The 23,523-nt window shown below is 46.4% G+C and overlaps 1 protein-coding gene across 4 annotated transcripts in view; it reads left to right on the plus strand.

The window, feature by feature from the left end:
* The first annotated feature begins 606 nt into the window (after positions 1–606).
* Positions 607–23,523, plus strand: part of ATP11C (ATPase phospholipid transporting 11C) — a 56,798-nt gene continuing 33,881 nt past the window's right edge. For 3 of the 4 annotated variants that reach the window (XM_071569662.1, XM_071569665.1, XM_071569664.1), the window contains exons 1-3: positions 607–804; positions 18,030–18,149; positions 20,008–20,097. In XM_071569662.1, the coding sequence (XP_071425763.1) occupies positions 778–804; positions 18,030–18,149; positions 20,008–20,097 (237 nt within the window). In that variant the 5' untranslated portion in view covers positions 607–777. Of the gene's footprint in view, positions 805–12,132; positions 12,216–18,029; positions 18,150–20,007; positions 20,098–23,523 lie in introns of those variants that run through there. The other variant, XM_071569663.1, reaches the window with a different exon arrangement.

The following is a 23,523-nucleotide window of genomic DNA, read 5'->3' on the forward strand; positions in this document are numbered from 1 at the left end:
TTATCCCAGCTAGAGGGAAGAGAATGTGTTCATCTTGTGTGCTGTGGGAAGTCTGAAGGCACCAGGGATTGCTGTGCAGCTCTAGGTTCAGAGGCTGCAAAAGTGCCCCAGGGAACTGGCTTGGAGTTGTCTGAGCCACCAGGCTGAGTGAGCTGCCTGTGAAGGGTTTGCAGTGGGGAAAAGTAACCAGAGACTCTAAACACCTTCTGTGGTCAGTCATGACTTAGGGAAAAGGCTCTAAGATGTTATCATGGCTGCTTGAGCATCACGATAGTGACTGGGCTTCTGTTCCAGAAGAGGGGAGGACTGTGTTCTTGTAATCTGGAAAGCCAACCATGTCCTGGGCTGCATCACCAGCAGGCTGAGGAAGAGGATTCTGTCCTTTATTCCACTCCTGAGACCTACACCTGCAGTGCCATGCTCAGCTCTGAAACTCCCACCATAAGAAGGCTGTGGACCTGTTGACACAAACTCAGGGGCAGCTATGAAGATGGTCTGCGGGCCCCCGTCTCGTCCCCCGGCCCCTCCCGTCCGCGGTGGCTCCCCCGTGCGGTCGCCGGCGGTACTGCCGCACTCCCAGGCTGCTCCGGGGCGGTTCCGCCTCCCGGGGCGCGGCGGACAAAGCGGGGCTGGGGCGGTGCGGCCGGGCCGGGCGGCGGGGCCGGGCGCGATGGAGCGGGGCCGGCGGCGCGGCCCGCGGCTGGAATAGGAGCTGAGCCGAGCTGAGCCGGGCCGGGCGATGCGGCGGTGAGCGCGGCGGGGCCGGGCGCCGCCGCGATGCTCCGCCGCAGCCTCAGTCGCCTGGTGAGTGCGGGGCCGGGGCGGCGGGCGGGGGAAAAGTTCATTGTTATTATTTTTTGCTTTGTGTTTGGTTTGTTTTTCCGGGGGCGTGGGCGGCGCATCCACCTCCCGGCGCGGTCCGCCCGCGCCTCGGGGCCCCGGCCCGCGCCCCTTTCCACCGTCTGTTCGTCCGTCCCTGCAAGTGCCGGAGAAGTTGCCTTTGCTGCCAGAGCCCAAATCTTGGGTTTTTCCCCCCAAAAAACCCAGCGGAGGGCACTTCCCCGCCCTGGCAGCGTGCACCCCAAACCGCGTGGTGCTTCCCCGGGCGGGATGCAGGAGCGCTGCCCCCGCCGCTGCTCCGCCCGCTTCCTGCCCCCAAAGCCATCCCGAACCCTTCCCGGTGCCACATAAGCTACTTGAAGATTTCACCGTGACCTCATTGCTTGGCCTGAACTCTGTAATAACTCTTTTTCCTTTTCCACAGCAAATGTGGCAAACCCAGTGTTTTAACATCATTCCAGTCGCTGCTGTTTATTCAGCAGTGCCATTGATTGCGCAGTGCGTAGTTAGCAAAGTTCCTGGAGTTCAGGCAGTGGGCAGTGGTGTGTGGTGTTAGCACAGCCCAAACGCCCTGTGAGGCTCCGGAGCTGCTTCCTGAGGCACCACCCGGTTACCTGCCGGGATAATGGGCTCTGCCTGCAAGGCCGAAGCCGCTGGGAGATGCACTCTCATTCGGTTTTGGTTTTGAGCGAGCTGCTGTGTGTGCCAGATTTCCCAGATTTGCAGCACAAGGGACGCTAAATCTCCTTTTTAAGTCTGGAAGTAGCTTTGCAGTGCTTATGGGGGGAAACCGGTTGATTTTCCCATTTGTGGGTTGTGTTTCTGTTGCAGGCTCTGGGTTAGCCCTGTGGAGAATACACCTACCACAACATTGTTTTGCAGGCTCGGGGGCAAATATATCAGATCTAAACTCAATGCCCTGACTTTCTGGTTTGATGACTTAGGAGTTTAGCTCTGCCCTAAGTTATGTGCTTCCTACCCCACCCTTGTGGGAGGCTTTTCCTCAGACATATTGGGTGGCGTTTGGGGTTTGAAGCATCTCCGCTGAGTTCAGATAAAAGCTTTTTTAGGTGGCTGCTTCCCCCAGGCAGATACTGACAGAGGTGCCTGACTAGGCTTTGGATCCAGCACCCTCCTTACATGTGAGGTGTGACCCCTGCAGTCCCTCGACATGGGGAGTGGACATGCATCAGTGCTTGGGTGTGCTGTCCTTTGGGACAGAGAAAAAACAGACCTGAACACTGAACCCAGCTATCACTAAATGCTTTGTGCAGAGCTGAACTGTTGCAGCTCCTGTTTGGAAGGTTAGATTTCTGGCTAGACGAACAGCTTTGCTCAGGGTCCAGAATAGCGTGCCAGGGCATCTGCAGTGCTAGTGTGGGGTTTTAGACAGTTTTTCCACCTCCAAGCTTTGTAAGCAGCATTTGAGTAGCAACGAGCTGTTTGTTATCAAGCTGGTACAAGTGGCCATATCAGCCTTTGGTTCCTGCTGTGCTGTTGCAGCTCTGCCCCGTCCCTAGCCCTGCAGGGTGCCCTGGGAGGTTTGGATTGGTCCCCTCTCTCTCCTGCTGCATGGGAGGAGAGGACAACCCATGGCAATCTCCGTGGAGCTGCCCCAAACTGCTGTCTTGGTCCTGGGTGGGTAGCACTGTACTACAAGAGATGCTCATCTGGCAGTAGCATTGCAGAAAATTCACTGCAGTTATTGAAGGCTGCAGATTTTCTGACACTTAAGATCCCATAGGGGTTCTCAGACAAATGTTGTAACCTCACCACTTCGTGGTCTCTGCCAGAGGCTCATAAATACCAACAGATACTAAAAATCCTGTTTTCAGCTGTATTGCACAGCTTAGGCACGATGGATGTGCCTTACCCTATCAACATGATTGTTAGTGGCTCTGTTTCTCCCTCCCGTAAACTCTGATTCTGGACAGGGTGTGAAATGGGATGGCTAAAAGAGCAAGAAGAGTAGAGTGGTGTATTTGGGTCTGCCTTGCTACTCGGGGATACAGACTGATGCTCTACAGAAACAAATTGGATTCTTAACTTCAATTTGCACCACTGAAATAATCCTTGCCAAAAGAATAGAGGGGCTGGGATCGCTGCGGGGAGGTGGGATTGGATCGCCGTGGTTAATCCACTTCTAGGAGATGCTGTCAACTTGAAATATAACTTCAATTCTGTTTTGGAAACGGATTCTAGCATTAGAATCTTATTTTTAGTCTCATGCTGTTTGTACAGCTGTTGCAAGGAGGATGCGGGAGTAGAGTGGGGAAGTGTGGTGGTGGCCTGAGGAGGGTTTGGATCAGTCTTCTATGCTGGGATCCTTGCAGGACTGGGGCAAGTGCTGTCCCCTTTCAGACTCACTGGGAAGTACTGGTCCCTGTTTTGTCCATCAAAGACAATATGCTTTTTCTCATTTATTACTCTCCTGAACCCTGCAGACAGCTGTACCTTCAGGCCACAGCTCTGCACCACAGCTCTGCCAGTGGTGCGGGGCTGGGACTGATTCGGGTTGTTGTAAGAACTAAGTAAAAAATGCAGAAAGAAAAGTTACTGATGCCCTCATTATTTCAGTTTTCCCCTCCATTTGCTTTTATTTAAGGCTGGTCTGGAAGCGAGCCCTGGGAGCTGTCACCCTGCTCATGGTGCAAGAAGGCTGCAGGGGACAGAGAAAGACCCCAGGGTGCTCCCGCTCCTTTTGGGGTGCCTGGTGCTGACTGAATTCATGGACTGATATTTCCCTGTCACAGTGCTTCCTCCTGGGAGCCTCTGCAGTCAGTGCAGTTCCTTGCTGTGGTATTTCCCTATTCTGTTCAGAACACAGAATAAGTAAGAAAACAAACAGTCTGTAATTGGGAGCAAAATTCTTCTGTTTGTGTGTTTGTGCAGTGTCTTAACAACAGGACCTTAGTTGTGTTATTCCCTTTTAATTAAATACCTTGGGGCCTGATCCTCTTTGCAGCTTGTACCCTGGTAAATCCCTGGTGTTTAGCAAAACGCTGGGCTCATCACAAGCCGCAGGTTCTCAAGAATGTTTACTTGATGTTGGGGAAAGAAGGTGCCTCTTAGGCCGGCACGCAGTGCTTGTCCCTGGGCTGGACCTGCATCGTGACTCAGTGCCTTTGCCTTGTTGTAGGCTGGAGTGATGTTCCCTTGCTGGCCCTCTGGGATCTGCAGCTGCCAGCAGTGGGACAGGTCCTACCTGGTGCTCTGCAAGAAAATACCCCCATTGAGTCCTATTCAAGTGACAGAAAATGAGAAATGGCCTAAAGTCACTTTTTAGTGGGGGGAAAAGAAATTCCCATTGGCCATGAAGAGGAATACATGAGAAGGGGCAGGGATGGGTGGGAAGAGCTCCTGGGGTTCGCTGGGCAGTGTGGGAACTGACCACTGTTGACTGCTACTCACCCAGCCCCTGCCCAGCCTGGGAGGATGCTGGAGTATGGCTTGTGGAAGACGTCTTGAGTCTGAGGTGGAGGATGCTGATTTACACTCCTGTCTACAGTTTTTGCAGCAAATGTGTAATAATGTCTATTTTGGGACATGGAGCACATTTGTGGTTTTGTTTCACACTTGATTTATTTTTCAGAGACTGTGAACCAAACATTAGTGTGTGATTGCAGTTCCTATTCTAATAACAAAGGAGACCATAGATAGGAGTTGGTAGCCTTGATAATTGCCTTTTTTTCCCTAAATTAAGCCTTGTTAGTGCTTTTTGAGTAAGACTGCATGTCAGATACCTTGTACCTCTGACAACTTCTGCAAGAAGTGTTTTGCTTTCATTAATGTGACAAAAACCTGCAAGCAGCAAAGGTTGGGTCTGGGGTGTTTCTGTGACACGAGATGGCAGTTCTGCTCGGAGAAATCCCACGCTTCAAAAGAGTGTGGATTTTAATGAAACGACTTGAATTTTTCATGAAAGTTGCTGGAATTTAGTTTTTTAGGGTGTATTTGACATAACAGTGTTTCATGCACTTGGGGCCAGTTCCCCTGTAGCAGCCACAGGGCAGCCCATGCTTCACCACAGAGAAAACGGGAGGCTCAAAGAGCTGCAAAAGGCTCTTTCTTGGGGCTGCAGTTCCTAATTGATGCCCCTACCCTGGAAAATGGGGACATGGGAGTTTCTCGAATTCTGTGAAATGTGGGGACACAGGAGTTTCAGATGTCTGTAACTGTTTCGTCTTTAATGTCTCCTAACTGTAAACTTATTTCCTGAAATAGCTCAACCATTTGGCTAAAAATAATAAAAATCAAACAGAAAAACTCAGCCTGGGATAAACAGCTGCATGGAAGCATTTATGTGTGCAGTTAAAGTTTGGAGAAGTTAGAAATCACTGTAAGGAGGGCCTGGAAAGCACCGGTCAAACATTAATCATAAGTGTTGCCTCCATTTAAACCTGTGGTGTGAAGAAACTTTTTTGTAGAGAATTACATGTGTCTGGGCTGTGTTTTATTCTTCACTCAATACCATTTTTGTCCCCAGCTGGTATTTCGCTGAGAATAATGATGATTGTCTGGGCTGTGCAGGGAAGGTTCAGAGCTGAGCTGACTGGGATTGCAGCTGAAGGCATAGCAATTTGCTTTTAACATTAAAAGTTGTAAAAGCTAACAGACCATTATTAATAGCAAGCTTTTCAGCCTTGTCTTTAATTTCATCCTGTTGCCTTTAGTTTATGCTATTCCTTTCTGATTAAAACTGCCATTTTCTGGCTGTAACTGTCTCACTCTACTGGAGAGATTTATTTTCTAAAATGTTAGTTAAAAGCAAAGCTGGTGGAAAGTACTCAGGATGTCTTTAAGTTCTGACTCAAAGACCTTCACAGTCAAATTCATTTTTGTCTGCCAATGATCATGTTTTTAGCAGTGCAGGTTGGGTCCCTGTGAGCATCTTCCTCCCGTGGCACGATGCTTGTGTCTCTTATCCAAGGTGTGCAGCAGACAAATAGGCTTTGGCTGCTAATTCCTTGAGATGTGGGACTGTGTCCCCTTGGAACACTTGAACCTGCTATCCTTGCTGAGAAAATGTCAGGATGACCAAGTGAGAGAACATCCCTGTGGCTGAGATCTACCTGCTGGAGATCGCAGGGCTCAGGGAGTTGCTGCCCAGCCTTGCTGGGGTGCCTGGGAAGGGGTAGTTTTCCAAGAAACGTGAACAGAGGGTCACTGAGTGTGCTGTTAACCCATTTGTTTTTCCCTGAAAATGTTTGCTCAGGGGATTTTTCAAGGGAGTTTCCTGTATTAAGTTGTGTGTAGCAGATGGGTGCTGAGGCTGGAGGGCAGTGCAGAGGTTTTCCTGCACTGCTCAGCCAGTCCCTCTGGTGGCTTTCTGCCCAAAACTGTCCCCTGCTGAGCCCGCCGAGGGGAGAGGGCAGCAGCTCTTGCCCTGTGCCAGACAGATCCTGAGGTGATCTTAGAAAATACCTCTGCATTTAGACTGAAATCTTCTCGCTGCTCACCTCTGGTGTTGGGAAGGATGTGCTGGTTTTTCTCAAGCAGCTTTTGCTTGTGCAGTGCACTGGCTGTTGTGTGCTTTACCTGCCTGTGCCCGCTCCAGGCAGTGGACCTGCATCCAGACCTGGGCTTGGAGCCCCACAGGTGCTGCTGCATAGGAGCCAGGAGAACCTGGAGTGTGTCTCCTGCAGCTTTGCCCCAGCAGCTCCCTCATCTCTTGCAAGTAGACAGGTTTTTTTTCAACTTTAATTACCGAGCAATATTGAAATTCAGGGTTTTTTATTTTTAGTGTTTTCCACTGTTTGCCTGAAGATGTTTTCTCTAACTTGTGGGGACTGTGCAGGCACTGGACTGCCGGCAGGGCTGGTCCCCAACAGCTTGGTGTGTTGGACTCTGTCTGATTTTTTGCCCAGTGGTGATTATTTGCTGTCACTCAGGAGCCTCACACTGCTGGGTTGTTGTTAGCAGTGAGCACAGTATGAAGGACATGGTGAAGTGGACTGTCCTCAGACCTGCCTTGAGGGATACTGTGCCAGTCAGAAAGTGTGTCCTACTCATTGGAAATAGGTAATAAGGACTCTGATGCTCATGTTTCTGATGATTGTAAGCCATTTCTATTATTTTAAAATCATTGTGTTTCTTTCCTGTGTGTTGCTCTCCTGTGACTGCCTGCACCCTTTCCACAGACTGGCTCCATGACCACCCAGCAGCCCTGACTGCTTTCAGTGTAACCATCATGCTGCATCTTGCTGAATTGCTTTGATTTATCCTGCATCCCACCACTGACTTGTTCACTGTGTTTGCCTGAATTGGTTAACATTGGATTTGGGCAGTTAGTATTTTGGATTTTTTGCAATAAACTTGACTCCAAGACTTGTGCATGGAGCTTTTGCGTGGGTTGCCATCACCCTGCTCTGCTAGGAGGGCGATGCTGGTGTTGCCTTTGTGCTGCAGGGGATGACAGTAAATGGCAGGCTCGTTTAAAGTTGGGGTTACTAACTTGTAGCCTGGGGAAACAGTGAAACTTTTGTTTTAAAAGGTCTCCTCCGGCCTCTGCCCTCACCTGGCTCTTGCCTGGCAGCAGCACAGCTGCTGGGTCAGGAAAAGCCTGTTTTGCCCAGAGGCTGCAGTGACTTTAATATATATGTGCATTAAATATACATGCATGCAATATATGCACATTAAATATGCATATAAGCAATATATAGAGATGCATTAAATATGTATATTTATTTTTGCTTATGGACTCTTTCTTGGGCTTGGCCAAAACCCAGGGAGCTGCCAGCAAGTGGTTAGCACAGGGCACCACTTTGATAGCTGCAAAGTGCCCTTGGATATTGAGCTGCACATGAGGCAGTGGGGTGGGCAGGGCAGCTGGGGGCTCACTGCTGGGAGCGAAGCAGTCCTTGGGTTTGCTTTTTCTCCCCTCCCTTGTTTTTTGTGCTCTCATAGGGGTGCTCACCGCCATGGATGCTGAGCAGAACCAACAATCTGTAAGATGTTTAGCTCCTTATGCAATCTCTTCCACACATAATTCCCAGTTTTTCCACTCTTGTGGGCACTTGTTGCATCTTGCTGACTCCAGTGACTGTTTCCCAAAATCTTAGTCACATTGTTTGGGATGGATTTACAGCTGAAGCCTATTTAGTTTAAAAGTATACCTGCTCTGGTCATCCAGTCCTAATTGATAGTGCTTGTAGTTCAGTGCCATTTGTCCTGTTCTCTTTAATGAAAGCTTAATGCATTTATTTTTGATCTGGCTGTTTGTAAAGTGCTTTTTGTTTTCCCTCTGCAGCAGAAGGAGGGGTAAGCCCCTGTGAGCTTGTCCTAGCTGGGTATTTTGAGAGCAAGTCGGGCTTTTAATTTTTTTTCACAACTTGAACATGATTCCTGCTAACCTCCTTTGTGGCCTTGTCTGAGTAATGCTTTGCTGCAGGCTTTTTGCTCTGTTTTCAGCTGAATTTTGCAGGATCTATAGGTGAAAGTAGCCCAGCCTTGCTTCTGTAGGGTGATATGTGGAGGGCTTGGTAATTTCTTGCTATGTATTTTCAAAGGGTCTTTACATCTTGCGAGTCTTAGTGTGCTGTGCACCTTAACAAGATTTTATAAGGTTACTAAAGTGAGAAACAGAGGCATCAGTCACTTGGTAGATGCAATTTGTTTGCAATATTATGGCAAATGTACTGATTTGCAAAACAGAGGGATCCTATTTTTCTTGTACTGTAAAGGACCTAGAAAAGCTGAGTATGATGCGCAACAGGCAAGACTAGACAATTTGAAGCACTTCTTTGGCATTGCAATCCAAGATCTCTTCAGCAGTAATACAAATTAAATACTGCTTGACTGCAGTGATGCTGTGCTCCATTGCTGGAGCCTCAATTGGCTTAAGAGGGGAAAAAATAAAAAAACCCACCCAAATTCACTGCCGGGAAATTAAATGCAGGGGGAAAATTCCACTTTGCAAACAGCCCTGCCATCTTTTGTTATGATTTCTATGTAATTGCTCCCAAGCATTTGCACAAAACCAAGCAGCTGCTGTCTGTCGAAACTTAGACTACACTGAGGGAGCTGCAAAGCCAAGCTTAAAATGCAGTATTAATATAATTTTTTTGTTTGCTCAGGGTGGTGTTTTGCATGCCACTTTTGTTCACTCTGAGTTGTGGAAGGTTTTTATTCTTTTTGTTTTTTCCTTCATCCTTACAGCTCACCTTCTGTTGTTTGCTCAGGGAGGGAGCACAGTAAAATTAGCTGCAATGCCCAGAGGGCTGTTGCCCTTGTGCCAGCCAAATTAATACTGTGGAGTACATAATTTCCGAGGAGTAGTTTCTTTCAGTGCAGTTGAATGGATGTAAGTGGGACTTTGCACTTGACAAGCCCCATTCCAGTAAGTGCAGAGTGGGAAGCAGTCACACAGAGAGGAAGTCCTGGGTGAAGGAGCTTGTCTTGCATGACTGTGAGTAGGAACGCCCTTGTCCCAGTGCTTGGCTAGGGATAGCCTTTGATGGGATGGGATGGCAATGGCTGAGGCATCTCCCATGATGCTGTCCTGTTCTCCAGCACAGGGTCTGTTTTTCAGCATGGGATGGCCTCACTTCTGCAGCTGGTGATGCTGTGATGAAGCACACTGACACCCTTGACTGCGAGCCCAGCATCCTAGGGCCAGCTCAAACCTCAGCTCCATGTCCCTGTGGATAAGCAGATTTCCTTCCTGCTGCCATTCCAGGCTGCTGTGCTGCTGGCATTGCTTGGCAGGTCCTCACTCAGCCCTGGGCAGCCTGTGCTTTGTAGGAGCTGCTCTGCAGCTGCCTTACCCAGCCTGGTGGGAATGTGAGCCAAAGGATTTCCTGAAGATAAACAGTTCTAGGCCACATGTTGAGGATTTCTCCTGTGACTGGGTGGATTGCACTGATCCCGTATCCTGGTATGACTATGCCTGCAGCCCCAGGAATGAATCTATTGGTCTCTGTGGTATCTGGAGATGAAAATATTCCCAGTGGGGTCTGTGGCATGTGCAGCTGATTTTGGCTGTGGAGCAGGGGATGAAGTAGGTGGTTTCTCCCTCTCTTTTCCTTTTTATCTCAGGATGCTTCTGTGGAAACTTTTCCCTGAGGTACAGCAAGGCAAGCATTAGAAAACCACAGCTTTTATGTTTTTGGAGTTGAAAAACTTAATCTGAACTAATGTGAGTGAGAAGCATGGTGGCGGGGGGCTGGGACCTTGGACTGAGGGCACCCCGTGATGTTGGCGCAGGACTCAGAGAGCCCCTTGCAGCCTGGACCTGCCCTCCCATCCCTGCTGGTAGCTGTTGTGTTCGAGACAGGACAGGCTCCCTGGGGCACAGCTTGGTCTGGAGAGATGTGCCTGGGCAGGCCTGGCTGCCAGCCCAGGCTTCTGGGTGCTGTGGTGAGTTACACCCTGGCAGGGGGGTCTGCAGCTCTGTCCCCAGAGTGTGGACTGCCAGGCAGGCTTGCTTCCCAGGGGAAAGGGAGGAAACTGCTCTGGGAAATGGGCTGCTTGCCAGTCAGCTGGCAGCCTGGCTTTGAAATGCTGGAAAACTTAAAAGGGGGCAAAATGTTCGTAGGTGGCAGAGGTCGGAGTAAGGTCTGGCTCATGCATAACATAGTATTTAGGGACTTTTTTTGTTTCCATAACTGAAGATCTCAGACTTTCAAAGGATAAGAAAACAACGGGAAAACCAACAAATTATAGCTCCGCAGGGTGATGCAAGCACTGACAATTGCAAACTTGGAGGGTTTTTTCCACTTTGCTCTTATTTCAATTTTTGCCAGGGCAAATCACTGCTCTGGAGAGCTTGCTGCCTTTGCTAAAATAGCTGCCGATGAATAGACATATGTGCACAGCTTGAGGTGGGGAAAGGAGAGAGGAAGAGTTTTGAAGACAGGAAGACCTCGTTGTATTTGCTTTGTGACCTCTGCAAAACATTTGGCTCTTATTCAAAGTCCTTTTTCTATTCTCAAGCCTGAATTGTTCCTATGAGCCTGAATTTTATATGCCGGCAGCGTGCTGGTCAAACTTTTCTTTTGGACTGCCAAAAATAAAGATCTGCTGCCTGTATTTCAAGATGAGCAATGGTTTCATAACCCTGGCTGCCAACAGGGTAGAGGAAAAAAGAATTGAGATACTGAAAACTTCCAAAGGTCGGTGGTTATGTTTGAACAGGAGCAACAGATTTTCCATGCAACAGCAGCACTGAAGTAGTACTGGCCCAGTCGATACCATCTGGGTTTGACTTTCTTCATCATACATGAACTTTCAGCAAAGTGCTGCTGAACAGAAGTAGTGATTACAGACATTTTGGCATGTTTTCTGGGAAGATGCAGTACTGTGTGGTTTGGAGGCAGCCTGTCTCCAGAAGGACAAAGAAAACCAAAACCCATGCCAGAAAAGGTCTTTTCAGCTGTCACCCCTGTGCATGGCGCTCCCCAAGTCCAGGATAGGGCTGGGCCCTCCTGTAAATGTATTATCTGGGAAAAAAATTCTTGTATTTCCTCTCTCCACCCTTATTAAATCTTTCAAGTAGCTTTTTCCCCTGTTCTCCCCACCCTGGCATGTCTCTCTCTGCTTTTATCAGTGATTTTGTTGGCTAAGTCAGCTTTTCCAGGAAGTGCAGCGTAGTTGGGCTCTGCTGTTCCCCAGCCCATTGTCCTTGATGAAAGTGACCTTCCTACAAGTCCATGTGGCCAGGCAGAACAATCCTGGGACAGAGGGGACATGGGAACAGGCTCTAGTTGGGGCCCCTTGCTTGGTTGTACTTGAACTTGCATTAAGGATGGTGTGATCTGGGTCAATGGTGCTCTGCTAGAGCACATCATCTACCACTTTGTCATCCCCAATAGGGACCAGAGATGAGTTCTGGGTGTTGAACCTCATCATGTATTGACTGTGATTTAAAAAAAAAAAACAAAAACAACAGGTATTGGTCCTTTTACCTCTTTTGCTGTTGCTTGTTCTGTTGATCTGGGGGCTCTCATGCTGCCCTGCTGCCTCCTTGCCTTGGCTAGACCCAGCTTATCCCAGCAGTCACTCCTTGGTGGTCAGGTTTTGTCTGGTTGAAATATCCGTAGGAACCTCAGCCTCAGTGTAGGAGAAGAGATGTTTGTTTAAATTTCAGCTTCCTGCTTTCCCAAGGTACCAGCCTTCCCTTTTCTGCTTAGGGTTGAGCAGCAAAAATCCCATCCAGTGGGAAATGAACTTGGAGCAGTGCACACCTTCAGCCCTTTCTCTTGGACCTATGAGCTCTTGATGTTTTGAATATAACTTTGGTTTGTTGGTTTTTTTCCAAGGTCTGTCCATGTTATTGACCCTTTCCCTCAGGCACAGGGAGGGTGGTGGGGTTGATCCCAGTCAATGGAGTTCTTTCTCTAAATCAGGACATCTGCCTAAATATGTGGTCGATGTGGGTAAGCATAGTCTGAACTGCTAAATTATTAAGGGTTTTCTCAAAGCATCACTTGTTCCTGCATAGAAATGACTAAAGACAAAGAGTCATAGAAGAATTGGCAAGAAAAATTTTCAATTAAAAATATATCAGTGGGGCAATGGGGGGGCTGGTGTGGTGAGCAACTTCCTGCGGCTGATGGATGTTTTGGAGGGGTTACAGTAATTTTATGGAGGCTTTCTAAAGTTGTGCATGTGTTTTTCTTTGTTCTTCTGGGGCTAAATGAAACAGGAGTTAGAACAGGCTGTTTTGGGAGGTGGTGTTATTTTTGCAAGCTTTTTTTGTAAATCAGGTCGTCTTCCCTACTACTTTTTTGATAAATGGAACAATATAGGAGCAATTAGACTTTAAACTATTCATAAGATTGAAGCCAAATAATGTGATTTAATCTTTCTTTTGCATATATTTAATATAAGCTGTGATTTCATTCAAATGTTTGAGCTTTTTACTTGTACCATGTAATTATCTTTGGTTTCAGCAGATGACTTTTTTTTTAAATGCCTGTGGTTTTTATTAGGTCTGTTTTCTATGAGTTATTTGTGTTTACTTTGTGGCTTGAAGTTATCTTCAGCAAACATGAAAGGAGAGGTTTTTTTATTAGTTAGTTCTGGTTTAGCTGCTTTTTGAAACTGTAGTAAATCAAATGGTAGTGGTTTTTTTCCTTCTGCCACTATGTTTTTTTTCTGGAAATGGGGCCAGCAGGTAGCACAGACACTTGCTTTCCATATGGGGCATATAATTAAACACTGTTTTTCAGCTGCTCTAGAAATAGTCCACTCAGAGTGGCTCCTTGTCAGTGTGGCTGCAGAACACGGGTTCACCTCTGTAGCTGAACTCAGTCTAGCTCCATTAATTTTTATCCAGGCTTGCTAATTTTTACCCAGGTTTGCAACTTTTTATCAGTTGCCATCCAGGTCCTGTATATGGTGTTGTGGTGGATTCCAAGAAACTGGGGAGGGGGGTGAAAAGGAGCCTCTCCCCAAGGCAGGTGGGAACTGTTGGGCAGAAGCAGGACATCTCTGTGGGAGAAGGGCAGGGGAAAGAGGCACAAAAGAAGAATTGCCCAAAATCAGGTGAAGAATTTGGATAGCATTGTAGGCTGAAAATATAATTCCATTGTCTATGTAATGTTTCAACAGCTTCAAGTCATAAAAGATGCTGTGTTATTTATTAGTTGAATCTGTGGGAATTTTTAGACCTGGTCTGATGCCTTCAAATCATAACTGTTCTTATCTCCTCAAAGAAAAGTTTGTAGTGAAATGCCAAACCTCTGCTGACCTTCCATGGGTATACCTGTGCATGTAGATGCAAAATAAATTCAGGCAATAGTTGTTATCCCTAATGCCTTGTTTTCAGAGCTGCTGCTTTTGGCAGTATATGGGCTTTATAAAAGGTGAGAGTATGGGAAAGCTGAGTTGCATCAAAGTATTTGACAGAAACATGTTCTGTATCTAAATTTCTCCATGACATGAGGAGGGTTGTGCTGCCGCAGCAGCCCTTTGCCTGTGCAGCAGAGCGTGCCTGCATCAGTGGTGACGATGTGGTTATTTATTACTGCAGCTGGGCACCTGGTCCTGCCTGAGGGTAAAACGAAGATGGAAAGTGAGCTGCCAACTTGAAGGATGTTCCTGGCAGAATAGCCTGGCTAGCCTCATCTTTATCTCCTATGATTTGTGTTTGGCTGTTGTCTTCCAGCTGAGCCCCTTCAGGAGAAATCTGGTTTGAATGCCCTGCTGAAAGATTGGCTTGCTAATGGACTTGGTTAGGCACTGGGGGAGCGGAGCAGGAGCCCTGAATGGACCCTTGAAACATTGCAGGGAGACCCACATCTTTGAGGCTGGTCCTTAGATGATGCGAACAGGATGGTGACTCTGCTCAAAAATACCTCCTTCCTTCCTTCCTCTCAATTCCTGGTATCTACAGTGTCCCCAGGGTGCTGCTGTGTGTCTGCCAGCTGCTGGGAGCTCTTCTGAGTTGCAGGGACATGGTACGGCAGATGGAGCTGGGGTCACCTACCAGCATCCCCACACCCTCAAGGCTCAGTGGGATGATGCAGCGTGGATTCTGCTGGCTCTGTCCTGCAGTCTGACACCACTAATATCTTAGGGATAGCTCTGGTTCTCCCAGTACTCATGCAAATGCCATGCCTCAGGCTGAGGGAGGTGATAAAGTGTGTATGAGGGGAGCGCAATTGTTTATTTTCTTGAATAATCCTTCTGGCAGGCTTGGCTCTAAACAGCAGGAGAAACTCTGGCTTTTGCCTGCACCAGCTCACTGCAGAGCTGTGGACTGTTGGCTTTATAGAACCCTGCCAGACAACAAGGCAGCTGTTTGAATTGCATCCAAGTAATATTTTTTTTTCTCATCAGAATCAAAATTTTTGATGAAAGGCAGTCAGAAGAAGTAATCTAAATCCTCTCCCTGCTAATCTGCGTATTTTATAATTTTCCCCAAAGTCTGGCAGTTATTCCGTAAATCTGCCACTAAGTCTTGTTGAGTGCTGTTATTAAGATGTAGCAATCTATTAGCGACCCAGCAAGCGGTCTGAGGTGGGCTCGTCCAAACGAGAGCTTTTAATTGCTGAGCTGAGCCAACACCTCTCGCATGATTATGGTGTGTACTCACTTTCTGAGAGGTGGAGAATAGAGAGATATGGTGTGAAGCCTTCCAGCTTCTTGTGGGGGTGTGTGGGATGGTGTGATATCGTGGGGTGGTTGAGAGAATGGGAAACGAAACGCTGTGAGTGGTGGGAGCCTGGTCAAACCAGGCAGTGAGGACTTCTCTCTCTGCTGCCACGCAGAGGGCTGGAATGCACTGTGAAGCTACAGTGTTAATGTTACCGTGGGGTTATGGTCAACTTGGTAGGAGATACTTCACACTGAAGGGAGTTGAGGGTGAAAGCCCACCTAGGAGATAGTGGTGATAACTCAATAGGAGTTGGTCAGCCAACACACCACACCTGGGATTTGGGTTCTCCTCTGCTCTGGGGCTTCTTGTACTCCATGCTTTCTAAGGCTAACAGTGAATAGCCAGTAAATACTTGTATATATTTTTCCAGTAGTGCTTTAACCAGAACTTTGAGATTTCTGTGCCAGTATTGTGTGTTTGGCAAAACCTTACCTCTGGTCCTTCCCACTGCTTGCCAACGGTGCAGACAGGGGAAGCTGTCACTTCCTCCCTGTGCTGGAGGGATGCTCGCCAGGCACTCCTGGCTCCAGGTCCTGCCCAGGGACACGACAGGACTTCAGACTTGGAGTCAGTCTGTCTCAGCTCCTTGGTGCTGCAGTGGCACAGATGAATGGCTCTACCTCGCTCCTGGGGCACAGGTTGGTGAGACCCACATCCATAATGCAGCAGGTATGTCAGGGAACCATTTTTGGGTCTAGTTTCTGGTTCAGAAGATGTGCTGTTTGCTTCTGTGGGTGGTGGTGATGAGGCTGGGATGGTGGTGGCATTTTCTGGCTGGGAGTGTGCTCCTGCCTTATCCATGTTTGGGAGCTGGTGATGGTAGTTGCTGCTGGGAATGCTGATGGCTGCTGCTGGCTCAGTGTCAGGAGGTGCAGGGACATGGTTGCAGGGCTGTGAGAAATTTCCATCTTCTTTAAGCATCAGTTGCTGAAGGTTTGAGGATGGCTGTAGCACGAGCAATCAGCACAGCAAACCAGGTTTGGGCATGGTGTAAAAACACTTCTTTAATTAAGGATGCTGCAGATGCAGGTGGGGAGCAGGGAGAAGGAAGAACTGCTGCTTCATTTGAGCAGATCCTGCTTCTGGTGCAACAGGATCCATTCAGTTGTTCCTGCTCCAGGTACAGCTATTTTAGTTGTTTAAATTTTTGGTTTTTACACCTGCCCAAAGGAGCAGTTAACCCCAGGCCTTGCTGTCTTAGCACATTTGTTTTCAGAGCACCTTTTCTCTGGCTGAGTTTTGTTTGCAGCCTGACAAGCTGCCTGTGATGAGCCCTTTGGACAACCAGGATGCAGAGCCAGATCCCAAGCACTCTAGGAACATCTGTTTGTGGCAGGCTGAGCCCATGCTGAGCAACTGGCATGGGATGGGGATTTGGCATTTTTGGCACCTGCCATTGTGGGATTTCAAAGCAAGTAAGCTGAGGGTTGAGGATTAGTACAAGTAAGCAGAGTATGAACAGTGTCTGCTGGTGCTTTAGCAGCCCTGCCACCTGCTAATGCCCGTGGACCATAGACTGTGACAAATGTCTTCCCTGCTCTTCCCTGTTTTAAAATCCAACGCCCTAACTCTAAGAAAACCTTAGCTTGGTCTAACACCACTTCTCCCCCCTTACCTCCCTCTGCGCTTAGTGGGCATTTGAAATTCACTGTATAATTTGAAGCTCAACCTTGCAAAACACTTTCTGGTGCCAGCCAGGTCTCCTCCCCTGGCTGTGAGCTTGTGGCAGGGACATTTTGTTATATGAAAGGGGAAACCTGGTCAGAATAAAAAGCTGATTTTTAAACTACTGCGCACTTTTATTTCTTTTGAAAATAGAGTTTTCTGATGAACTAAGAAACTTGTATGTGCTGGGCAGCCCAGAGCTGAAGGCTTCTGGGAGTAGAACCCATGGTGTTGATTCCCCATGAGAGCTTCCCCAGGGCTACAGGGACTGGCAGGGACCTGGTGGCCTCTGCTTTGTCACAAGTTGGCAAGTGGTTTTAAGAAATTAGAAGAAGTTGCGAATTCTGTGTTTAAGAGTTACATTGAAATAGTGGAACTGTGTTACTTTGTTATATTCAGATACTTTGTTTACTATGTGTTAACATGCTCTCCATTGTATTGGGGGGCTGTATATTTAATTTGGAGAGTGTTGACTCCACTGGGAAGGCTGGAAGGACAATGCAGGGACTGGGGCTCTGCTAAGGCCCTATGTTGCTGATCACAGGTGTCTTGTGGCTTTGTGCAAGGGATGCTTTCCTCAGGAGCAGCTCTGCTTCCCTGCTGTGGTTATGCTGCTGCAATTCCCCCCATCCTTCCCCTGGCTGCTCCATGGGGCTGTCATCAAGCTCCCATGACACAAGGTTAATATTCACTTGTGACATCTCATTCTGCTTTAAATTAAACCCCCAGCAAGCTCAGCTGGCTTCCCTAGCACCCTGCTTGTCTTCTTGAGGAGTTTGTGATGTGAAACTGTTTGCTTCGTTATTCTTGGTTTTAGCCGAGATTTTTAAATAGAATTAGACTTTTTTTTTAAGCTAAATCGAAAATTTGTTTGTACCAGTGCAGTGAGACATTTTGCATTGACTTGAGGGTTGGACAAGAGCGTGACTGTAAAGGAGGGTGCAGTTTCCATCATCCTACATAGAGTGAATAAACCCAAAGCTGACTCTCAGGTCATGACTAGGAAGAGATGTGTAGATGATAAATTATGTGCTTTATGACTTCAAGTGCTTGATATAGAGATATGCTCTTCAAGAAGGAGAGATTGCCTGGTACAGGCTACAAGTAGAGGCAGCAGATGTTCTGCATAGGCAACCTGTCCTGATGGGGTATAGCACTGGCTGTGGTCCTGGGAGCTGATGGCTGAGCAGAGCTGGATTGCAGGCTCAACATGGCCTTGTATTTACTAAATGACTGTATGTCTTCCTCTTCATTTTCTGTGCTTTCGCTGGGGCATAAAAGTCAATTTTTAGGGTTCTAGCTGCCTTATTTCCAATGAACAGCATGGTGCATTGAGAAGCTGGAAGCTGTTAGCACAAACTTTTAATTTTTTTTTATTTTTCTGTTAAAAGCTAATTTTTGCCTTTCCTGGTTGCCTTGACAGTGTGCTGGGGAGGAGAAGCGGGTTGGTACACGCACCGTGGTGGTCGGGCACCGTCCTGTTTCGGAAACAGAGGCATACGTGGCACAGAAATTCTGCGACAACAGGATCGTCTCCTCCAAGGTGAGCTCACTCTGCTTGTCCAGGTGCATTGTAAGCATGTATTCCCTGCTCATGTATTTTATTTGGTCGTGGTTTTTGAAATTGAGAAATGCTGAATTCCTCAAGGCTGGATGTAAATGTCCCTCTGCAAGTGGAGCAGCCTGGTACGGACCTTACACACAGCTCCAGTCTCTCTATCCGTCTTTTTTTTATTCCTATCAATGCCAATGGGAGTATCTACAAGTTCCTTTCCTCTGGACTGAATCAGAGCAAAGCACATGAGCAAACTGGTTTTGGGGGGTTGGGATTTTTTTGTTATTCGTTGCGGAGGGGTGGGGACGGTGGTTAAAGTTTTCTGGCATTCCCTTTGGGGAGAAATGACAGGTTAGGTGTAATACAGCAAGAGATAACAGCAACTCAGATTTGCAAATGGGAGTGGGTATTATTTTATAAGTGGACTGAAAAATACAATTCTTAATTTTTAATTTTTTTTAACATGGGATTTTTCTGTCTTGAGATAGGACAAAAATAACCATGCTCTGTTTATCCTTTTGGATGGAAAGGGGAAAATGTTCATGTGGTATTAATGCCGCTTTTGTTTATGGTGGAAAACTGTGATGACACCCATCTGCCTTCTGCTTAGCTTTTCTCCATGACATTCATGAAACTATTTCAAAAGATTTGAAACCAATTTGAGTAAAATATCAAACAAGTAGCATTCCATATTGTCAACACAGCTGGATACGTATCACATTGCTTAGGATTCATGATGCTCAGCATACACTTAGACTTCAGTTTTGCTGTGCTTGAGCTGTAAGGGGTTTTTTCCCTCTGCTTTCTTTTTTTATATGTGTTGTATCTTATCTGTTTTTACATGTCTGTGCTGTCTGAGTTTATTTTGGGGAAAAGTCTTAAGCCTAGCCATGTTTAACTTGTGTAGCATTCCCATTGACAATTCCTTGGCACATAAAATGGTCCTTCAGTGAGGACATCTTCCCCTGTTCCAGTTCCATCTCTGACAAATGGTTTGTTTTAGCACTAATTTTAGTTCTTCCTTGATTTATTTTTGAATGTTGTGTCCTTGCTCTTCTTTTCTGTTTATATTTGCTAGGCATGGGTCTTCTTACCTGACCAGTCTCTTTTATAGTTAAGTGGATGTTGGTCTTGAGACTTGGCTCCTTATATTTTTTTATTCCAGGCAGACTGAAAGATAGGTATTAGATGTGCTATTTTCCATGTTGTTCTTAAATTCCATGTTTTCCAAAGCAAATGATTAAGCAGCCTTTTAAAAATTGTAATGAAGCACAACCTAATAACAAATTAGTATGGGCAGCAGGGCTTTTTTTTTTTACTTTTATGAAAAAACAGCTCTAAGATGGCTTTTTGAATTTGGGGAAAAAAATCTTCACTGTGCATTATTTCTTAATGAAATCGTGTGTCTACAAATGCCTTTATAGAAGTTGTCTGCTGAAGTAGATCAGGGGGGTTTTATCTTATTTCACCTTCACCATTCTCCAAGTGTGTGGTTTGGCTTATTTTGGCAAAAGGGAAATAGTTGCCTACTTTAAGTGAAGAAACAGAAACCCCCACACAACTGTGAGACGCTTCCAACTGTTCAGTGCTCCAGCAAAGAGTACTGGAGATGGAAGCTGAAGCAGGAGCTCGGTGGCATTTCAGCATCCAGCTGCACTGTGCTCTTGGTTTTAAATCTGGGACCTGGACCTCTGCCTGAATGTGCTCAGCTGCCTTGCTGTGGTTCTTCTTGCCATGTTAAAGGGAGAACTCCTTTCCTCTTTTGTGCAAATACTTCCCATTTTAGCTCTAGTCCCTGTCAGTCGCATGCCTTGGTCTGTTTGTGAGTCGTCCTCTCTCCCCACAGTACACTCTCTGGAACTTCCTCCCGAAGAACCTTTTTGAGCAGTTTCGAAGAATTGCCAATTTCTATTTCCTGATCATCTTCCTCGTACAGGTAAGAGCTGTGATGCTAAGAGTGGATTTTATTTAGGTACAGATGGTAATCACAGCTTGAATAAGAATTGAGCTTCAAAACTGACCCTGTTTGTGCTTGTAAGTGGATTTGGTTTTTTTTTCAGTTGGAAGCTGTGTTGTGATTCTGCTGCATCGTCCAGTATATAATAAAACAATTAAAGTATCTAGGCCTGTCTGAGATGAGGTTTGAATGACTGCTGAAACACTGAAGAACCATCTTAACTCTAGTTGTTAAATCAGTCAGCCAGTGGAAATATACTTAATGCTACAGAATTAAGATCTCTTTTTTGTCACCGTTACTACTTCTGTTGCATAACTCTGTTTTCTGAAGTTGCATGATATTTGTATGTCTCAGTTATTGTGAGTTTCAAGGCAAGCAGGAAAGATGGGTTATACGCAGAATTTAGAAAATTACTAGGATGAGCTTTGGAAACATGAAGCTTCAGGAACCTGCTATGCATGGACAAAACAGCAAATTTTTTATATGAACAAACTCTTCATGCTCTGCCTTGTGGCCTGAGTTAAGGGGCAAATCCTGAGGAAGCCCGTAGGCTCATTTTTTTTGGTCTGTCATTCAAGAAAAGCAAGCTGTCAAAATGCATCGGGGCAAAGGGAATTTGGGAGAAATCACCACAGTGCATTTACTCACCTTTTAAACACTCAGGTCTTGGGCTCAGCAGACAACCAACTATAGGGCTGAAAATAGGCATCAGAGCTCTACCCCAGCAAATGAAACGGCATTATGTGGCTACTGCAGAGAGCTTGCTGTCAGGTGGCTTCTCCAGGGTTTTGGTGGTTCAGGACTGGGATATCATATCAAAGATGAGTGCCTAAAATGTTTATGCTTACAGTAAAGGGTCCTGATGTGTTGTCATTTTGGTGGTTGCTGCAGAAACGGGGGATCCCAAGATAACGGCTGTGTGTGGCTCCTCCTGGCAGTGTGACACAAAAGGCCAATTTACTCGGCGTCAGCTGGCTTGCCTCCATCGCTTCATTTCGCTGGCGTTGCTCCATTTTGTCAGACCCAATTTGTAATTTGCCTTGAACTGAAGTGATGCCCTGAAGTCAGAATGTCCTTTTTGTGTAGCTGGCCACTTAGTGATGTGGTATTACATTTTGTCTATTGACCCTCTGGCCACGAAGAACGTGGAATATTGCTAATTATACTTACAGAAATGTGTTGCAGTCTACCTGCTTGCCCATTTTAGACACAGATGTGTGCAGGTGAGAGAAAAACCTGTCTGTTCCTCCTTAATTGGATTCTGTGAGCACCTCTAAAATGAGGAAGCCAACCCTCATAGTCTCTTAGAGAATAAACAAACCCAATGGAGCAAACCCAACCTGACAGTGCTGATCCAGTGGCTGCTGTTTAGAGTAACCACTTGCCCCAGGGCACTCGTCATTCTGGAGATGTCACTTGCCTTAAAAATCACCCAGGGCCACTCCATTCATTTAAAATACCAAGGGTTATACCTTGAAAAATACTGTAGCTTAAATGTTTGTGCTTATCTTTAAATTTCTTCAAATTAATGGACTTGGCTTACATTATTGCTGCATGAGGAGTGAAGCATCACAGCACTTGGGGAATTGCCTGGTGCATCTGCTCTGCGTGTTGTGAAACGCTTTATCAAAACATCTATTACTCTGTTACATCTGACTCCAAATTCAGCTTTGTCTCTCTAAGACAAACTAGGTGCTTTAAACATAAAACACCTGTTATACACAAAGAGGAATACAAATAGCTGTTTCTTTCATCTGATGCAACACTCACAGGAATCTGCTAGGAAAGTCCCTGTGGAAAGGTTAGTCTGGAGGGAGTGTAGTCCAGGTGTGTTTGTAGACAGACCAAACTGGTGGTAGTAAACTAATTTAGGAGGTACCAGGAATGGGAAGTGTCCCTTTTAATTGATGGAGATGACTTCTGGAGTGTGTTCCTCAATCTCCTAAGGAATCACCTAGGAAGAATCCATTAAGTAACAGAAGGATTTTTTACCTTCAAGTGGATTCCAAATTAAGCTGTTGGAGTCCTAAACCAGTTCAAAAATAGCTTCAGAGTCGTCTGTCTTTGATGTTCCGGCTTGTTACTTGTGTATCCCTCAGCCCTCCACCAGCCACTAAGGGGAAGAGCAGTATCCAGCCATGGGATGTGCAGGGAGTGCAAGTTCCAAATCTATAAATGAGTTATTTCAGGAACTTGATATGATATTTGTGTTCCTATATCTATAATGCAACATTTGTGTGGACTGAAATTGTGTTGTTTTTTTACATAAATACATACAACTGCATCTCGTCCAGTGCAGAAAACTCTTCTTCTTGGAAGCAGGAAGTCCACTACTTTGCCCTTCTCAGCCAAAGTTCCTCTTGGATTCTCAAGACCTGTCCAATTTTTGCAAGATTACTTTTGTCTGATGCCTAAATTTCAGTGATGCCACCCCAGTGAGTGGCCATCTCATGTGCTGTGTGCAATGTGTCTGTGTGGCCCTTAGCATCAGCCTTCCTCAAGGTTGTTCCTCCAAAGTGGTTTCTACAAGACTTTCTGCTTGGATACATTTTATACCCATTTGAGTGAGCCAGGGCTTTGTGTTCCTGGAATATTTGTGTTTTTATCTTGGTTTATCCTCCTGCTGCTTAACTCATGTGCTGCTTATCTGGCTGCTTCTTGTGTATCTCTTCCATTTCAGTATCTTCTGGCCTTTCTCTTTGGGTTCAGTAGTGCAGGGTAATATTGCAGTGGACAGCATTTCATAGTCAAAAATGTCCACGTAGCCGATAAGAGGAATCCTGTCCTTACAACAGCTTTTTATGGGCAGTCTGAAACAATAAATATACAGATTCTGCTGTTTGTGAGTGTGCCAGGGAAGCACAAACAAGAGACAAAGTCCCTTTGTGGGAACACAAAGCCTTTCTGCTGAGCTTCCCCATCCCTTTCGTCACAGCCTTCATCATCTGCCTCTTGCGCTCCCATTCTCTCCAGGACAGCAGGAAAAAATGGCCAATTTATTGTGCCCTGGTTTCGAAGGTGGGGCAAGGGTGCAGCTTGTCCTCCTCATACCTTGTCCTCCCAGTTATGAACCTATTCTGCTGTTCTTACCCTTTGAGCCAAGTCTGGATACAGTCAGAAGAAGCAGCAATTTCCTACAGCCTGAAGGTTTATTTAGTGATGAAGGGGCTTGTTCTTTGCCACAGGGCTGGCTCGAGTGTTGGAGCAAGCTTGGGAAGGATCCTGCTATCTGCCTCAAGACCCCTGTGTGGTCATGGTGCTTAAATCATGCTCTGAACTCCAGATTTGAGAGCTGAAAGACAAAGCATGGATTTCTGTTTTACTTAAATATTCATGTTCTGTTCTGCAGTATATTTCATAGATAATTTGGGCTGATGTGTGTTATTTTTAACCTCCAAGTGTCAG

The sequence above is a fragment of the Pithys albifrons genome, chromosome 14 (assembly GCF_047495875.1).
Source record: "Pithys albifrons albifrons isolate INPA30051 chromosome 14, PitAlb_v1, whole genome shotgun sequence".
Classification (NCBI taxonomy): Eukaryota; Metazoa; Chordata; class Aves; order Passeriformes; family Thamnophilidae; genus Pithys; species Pithys albifrons.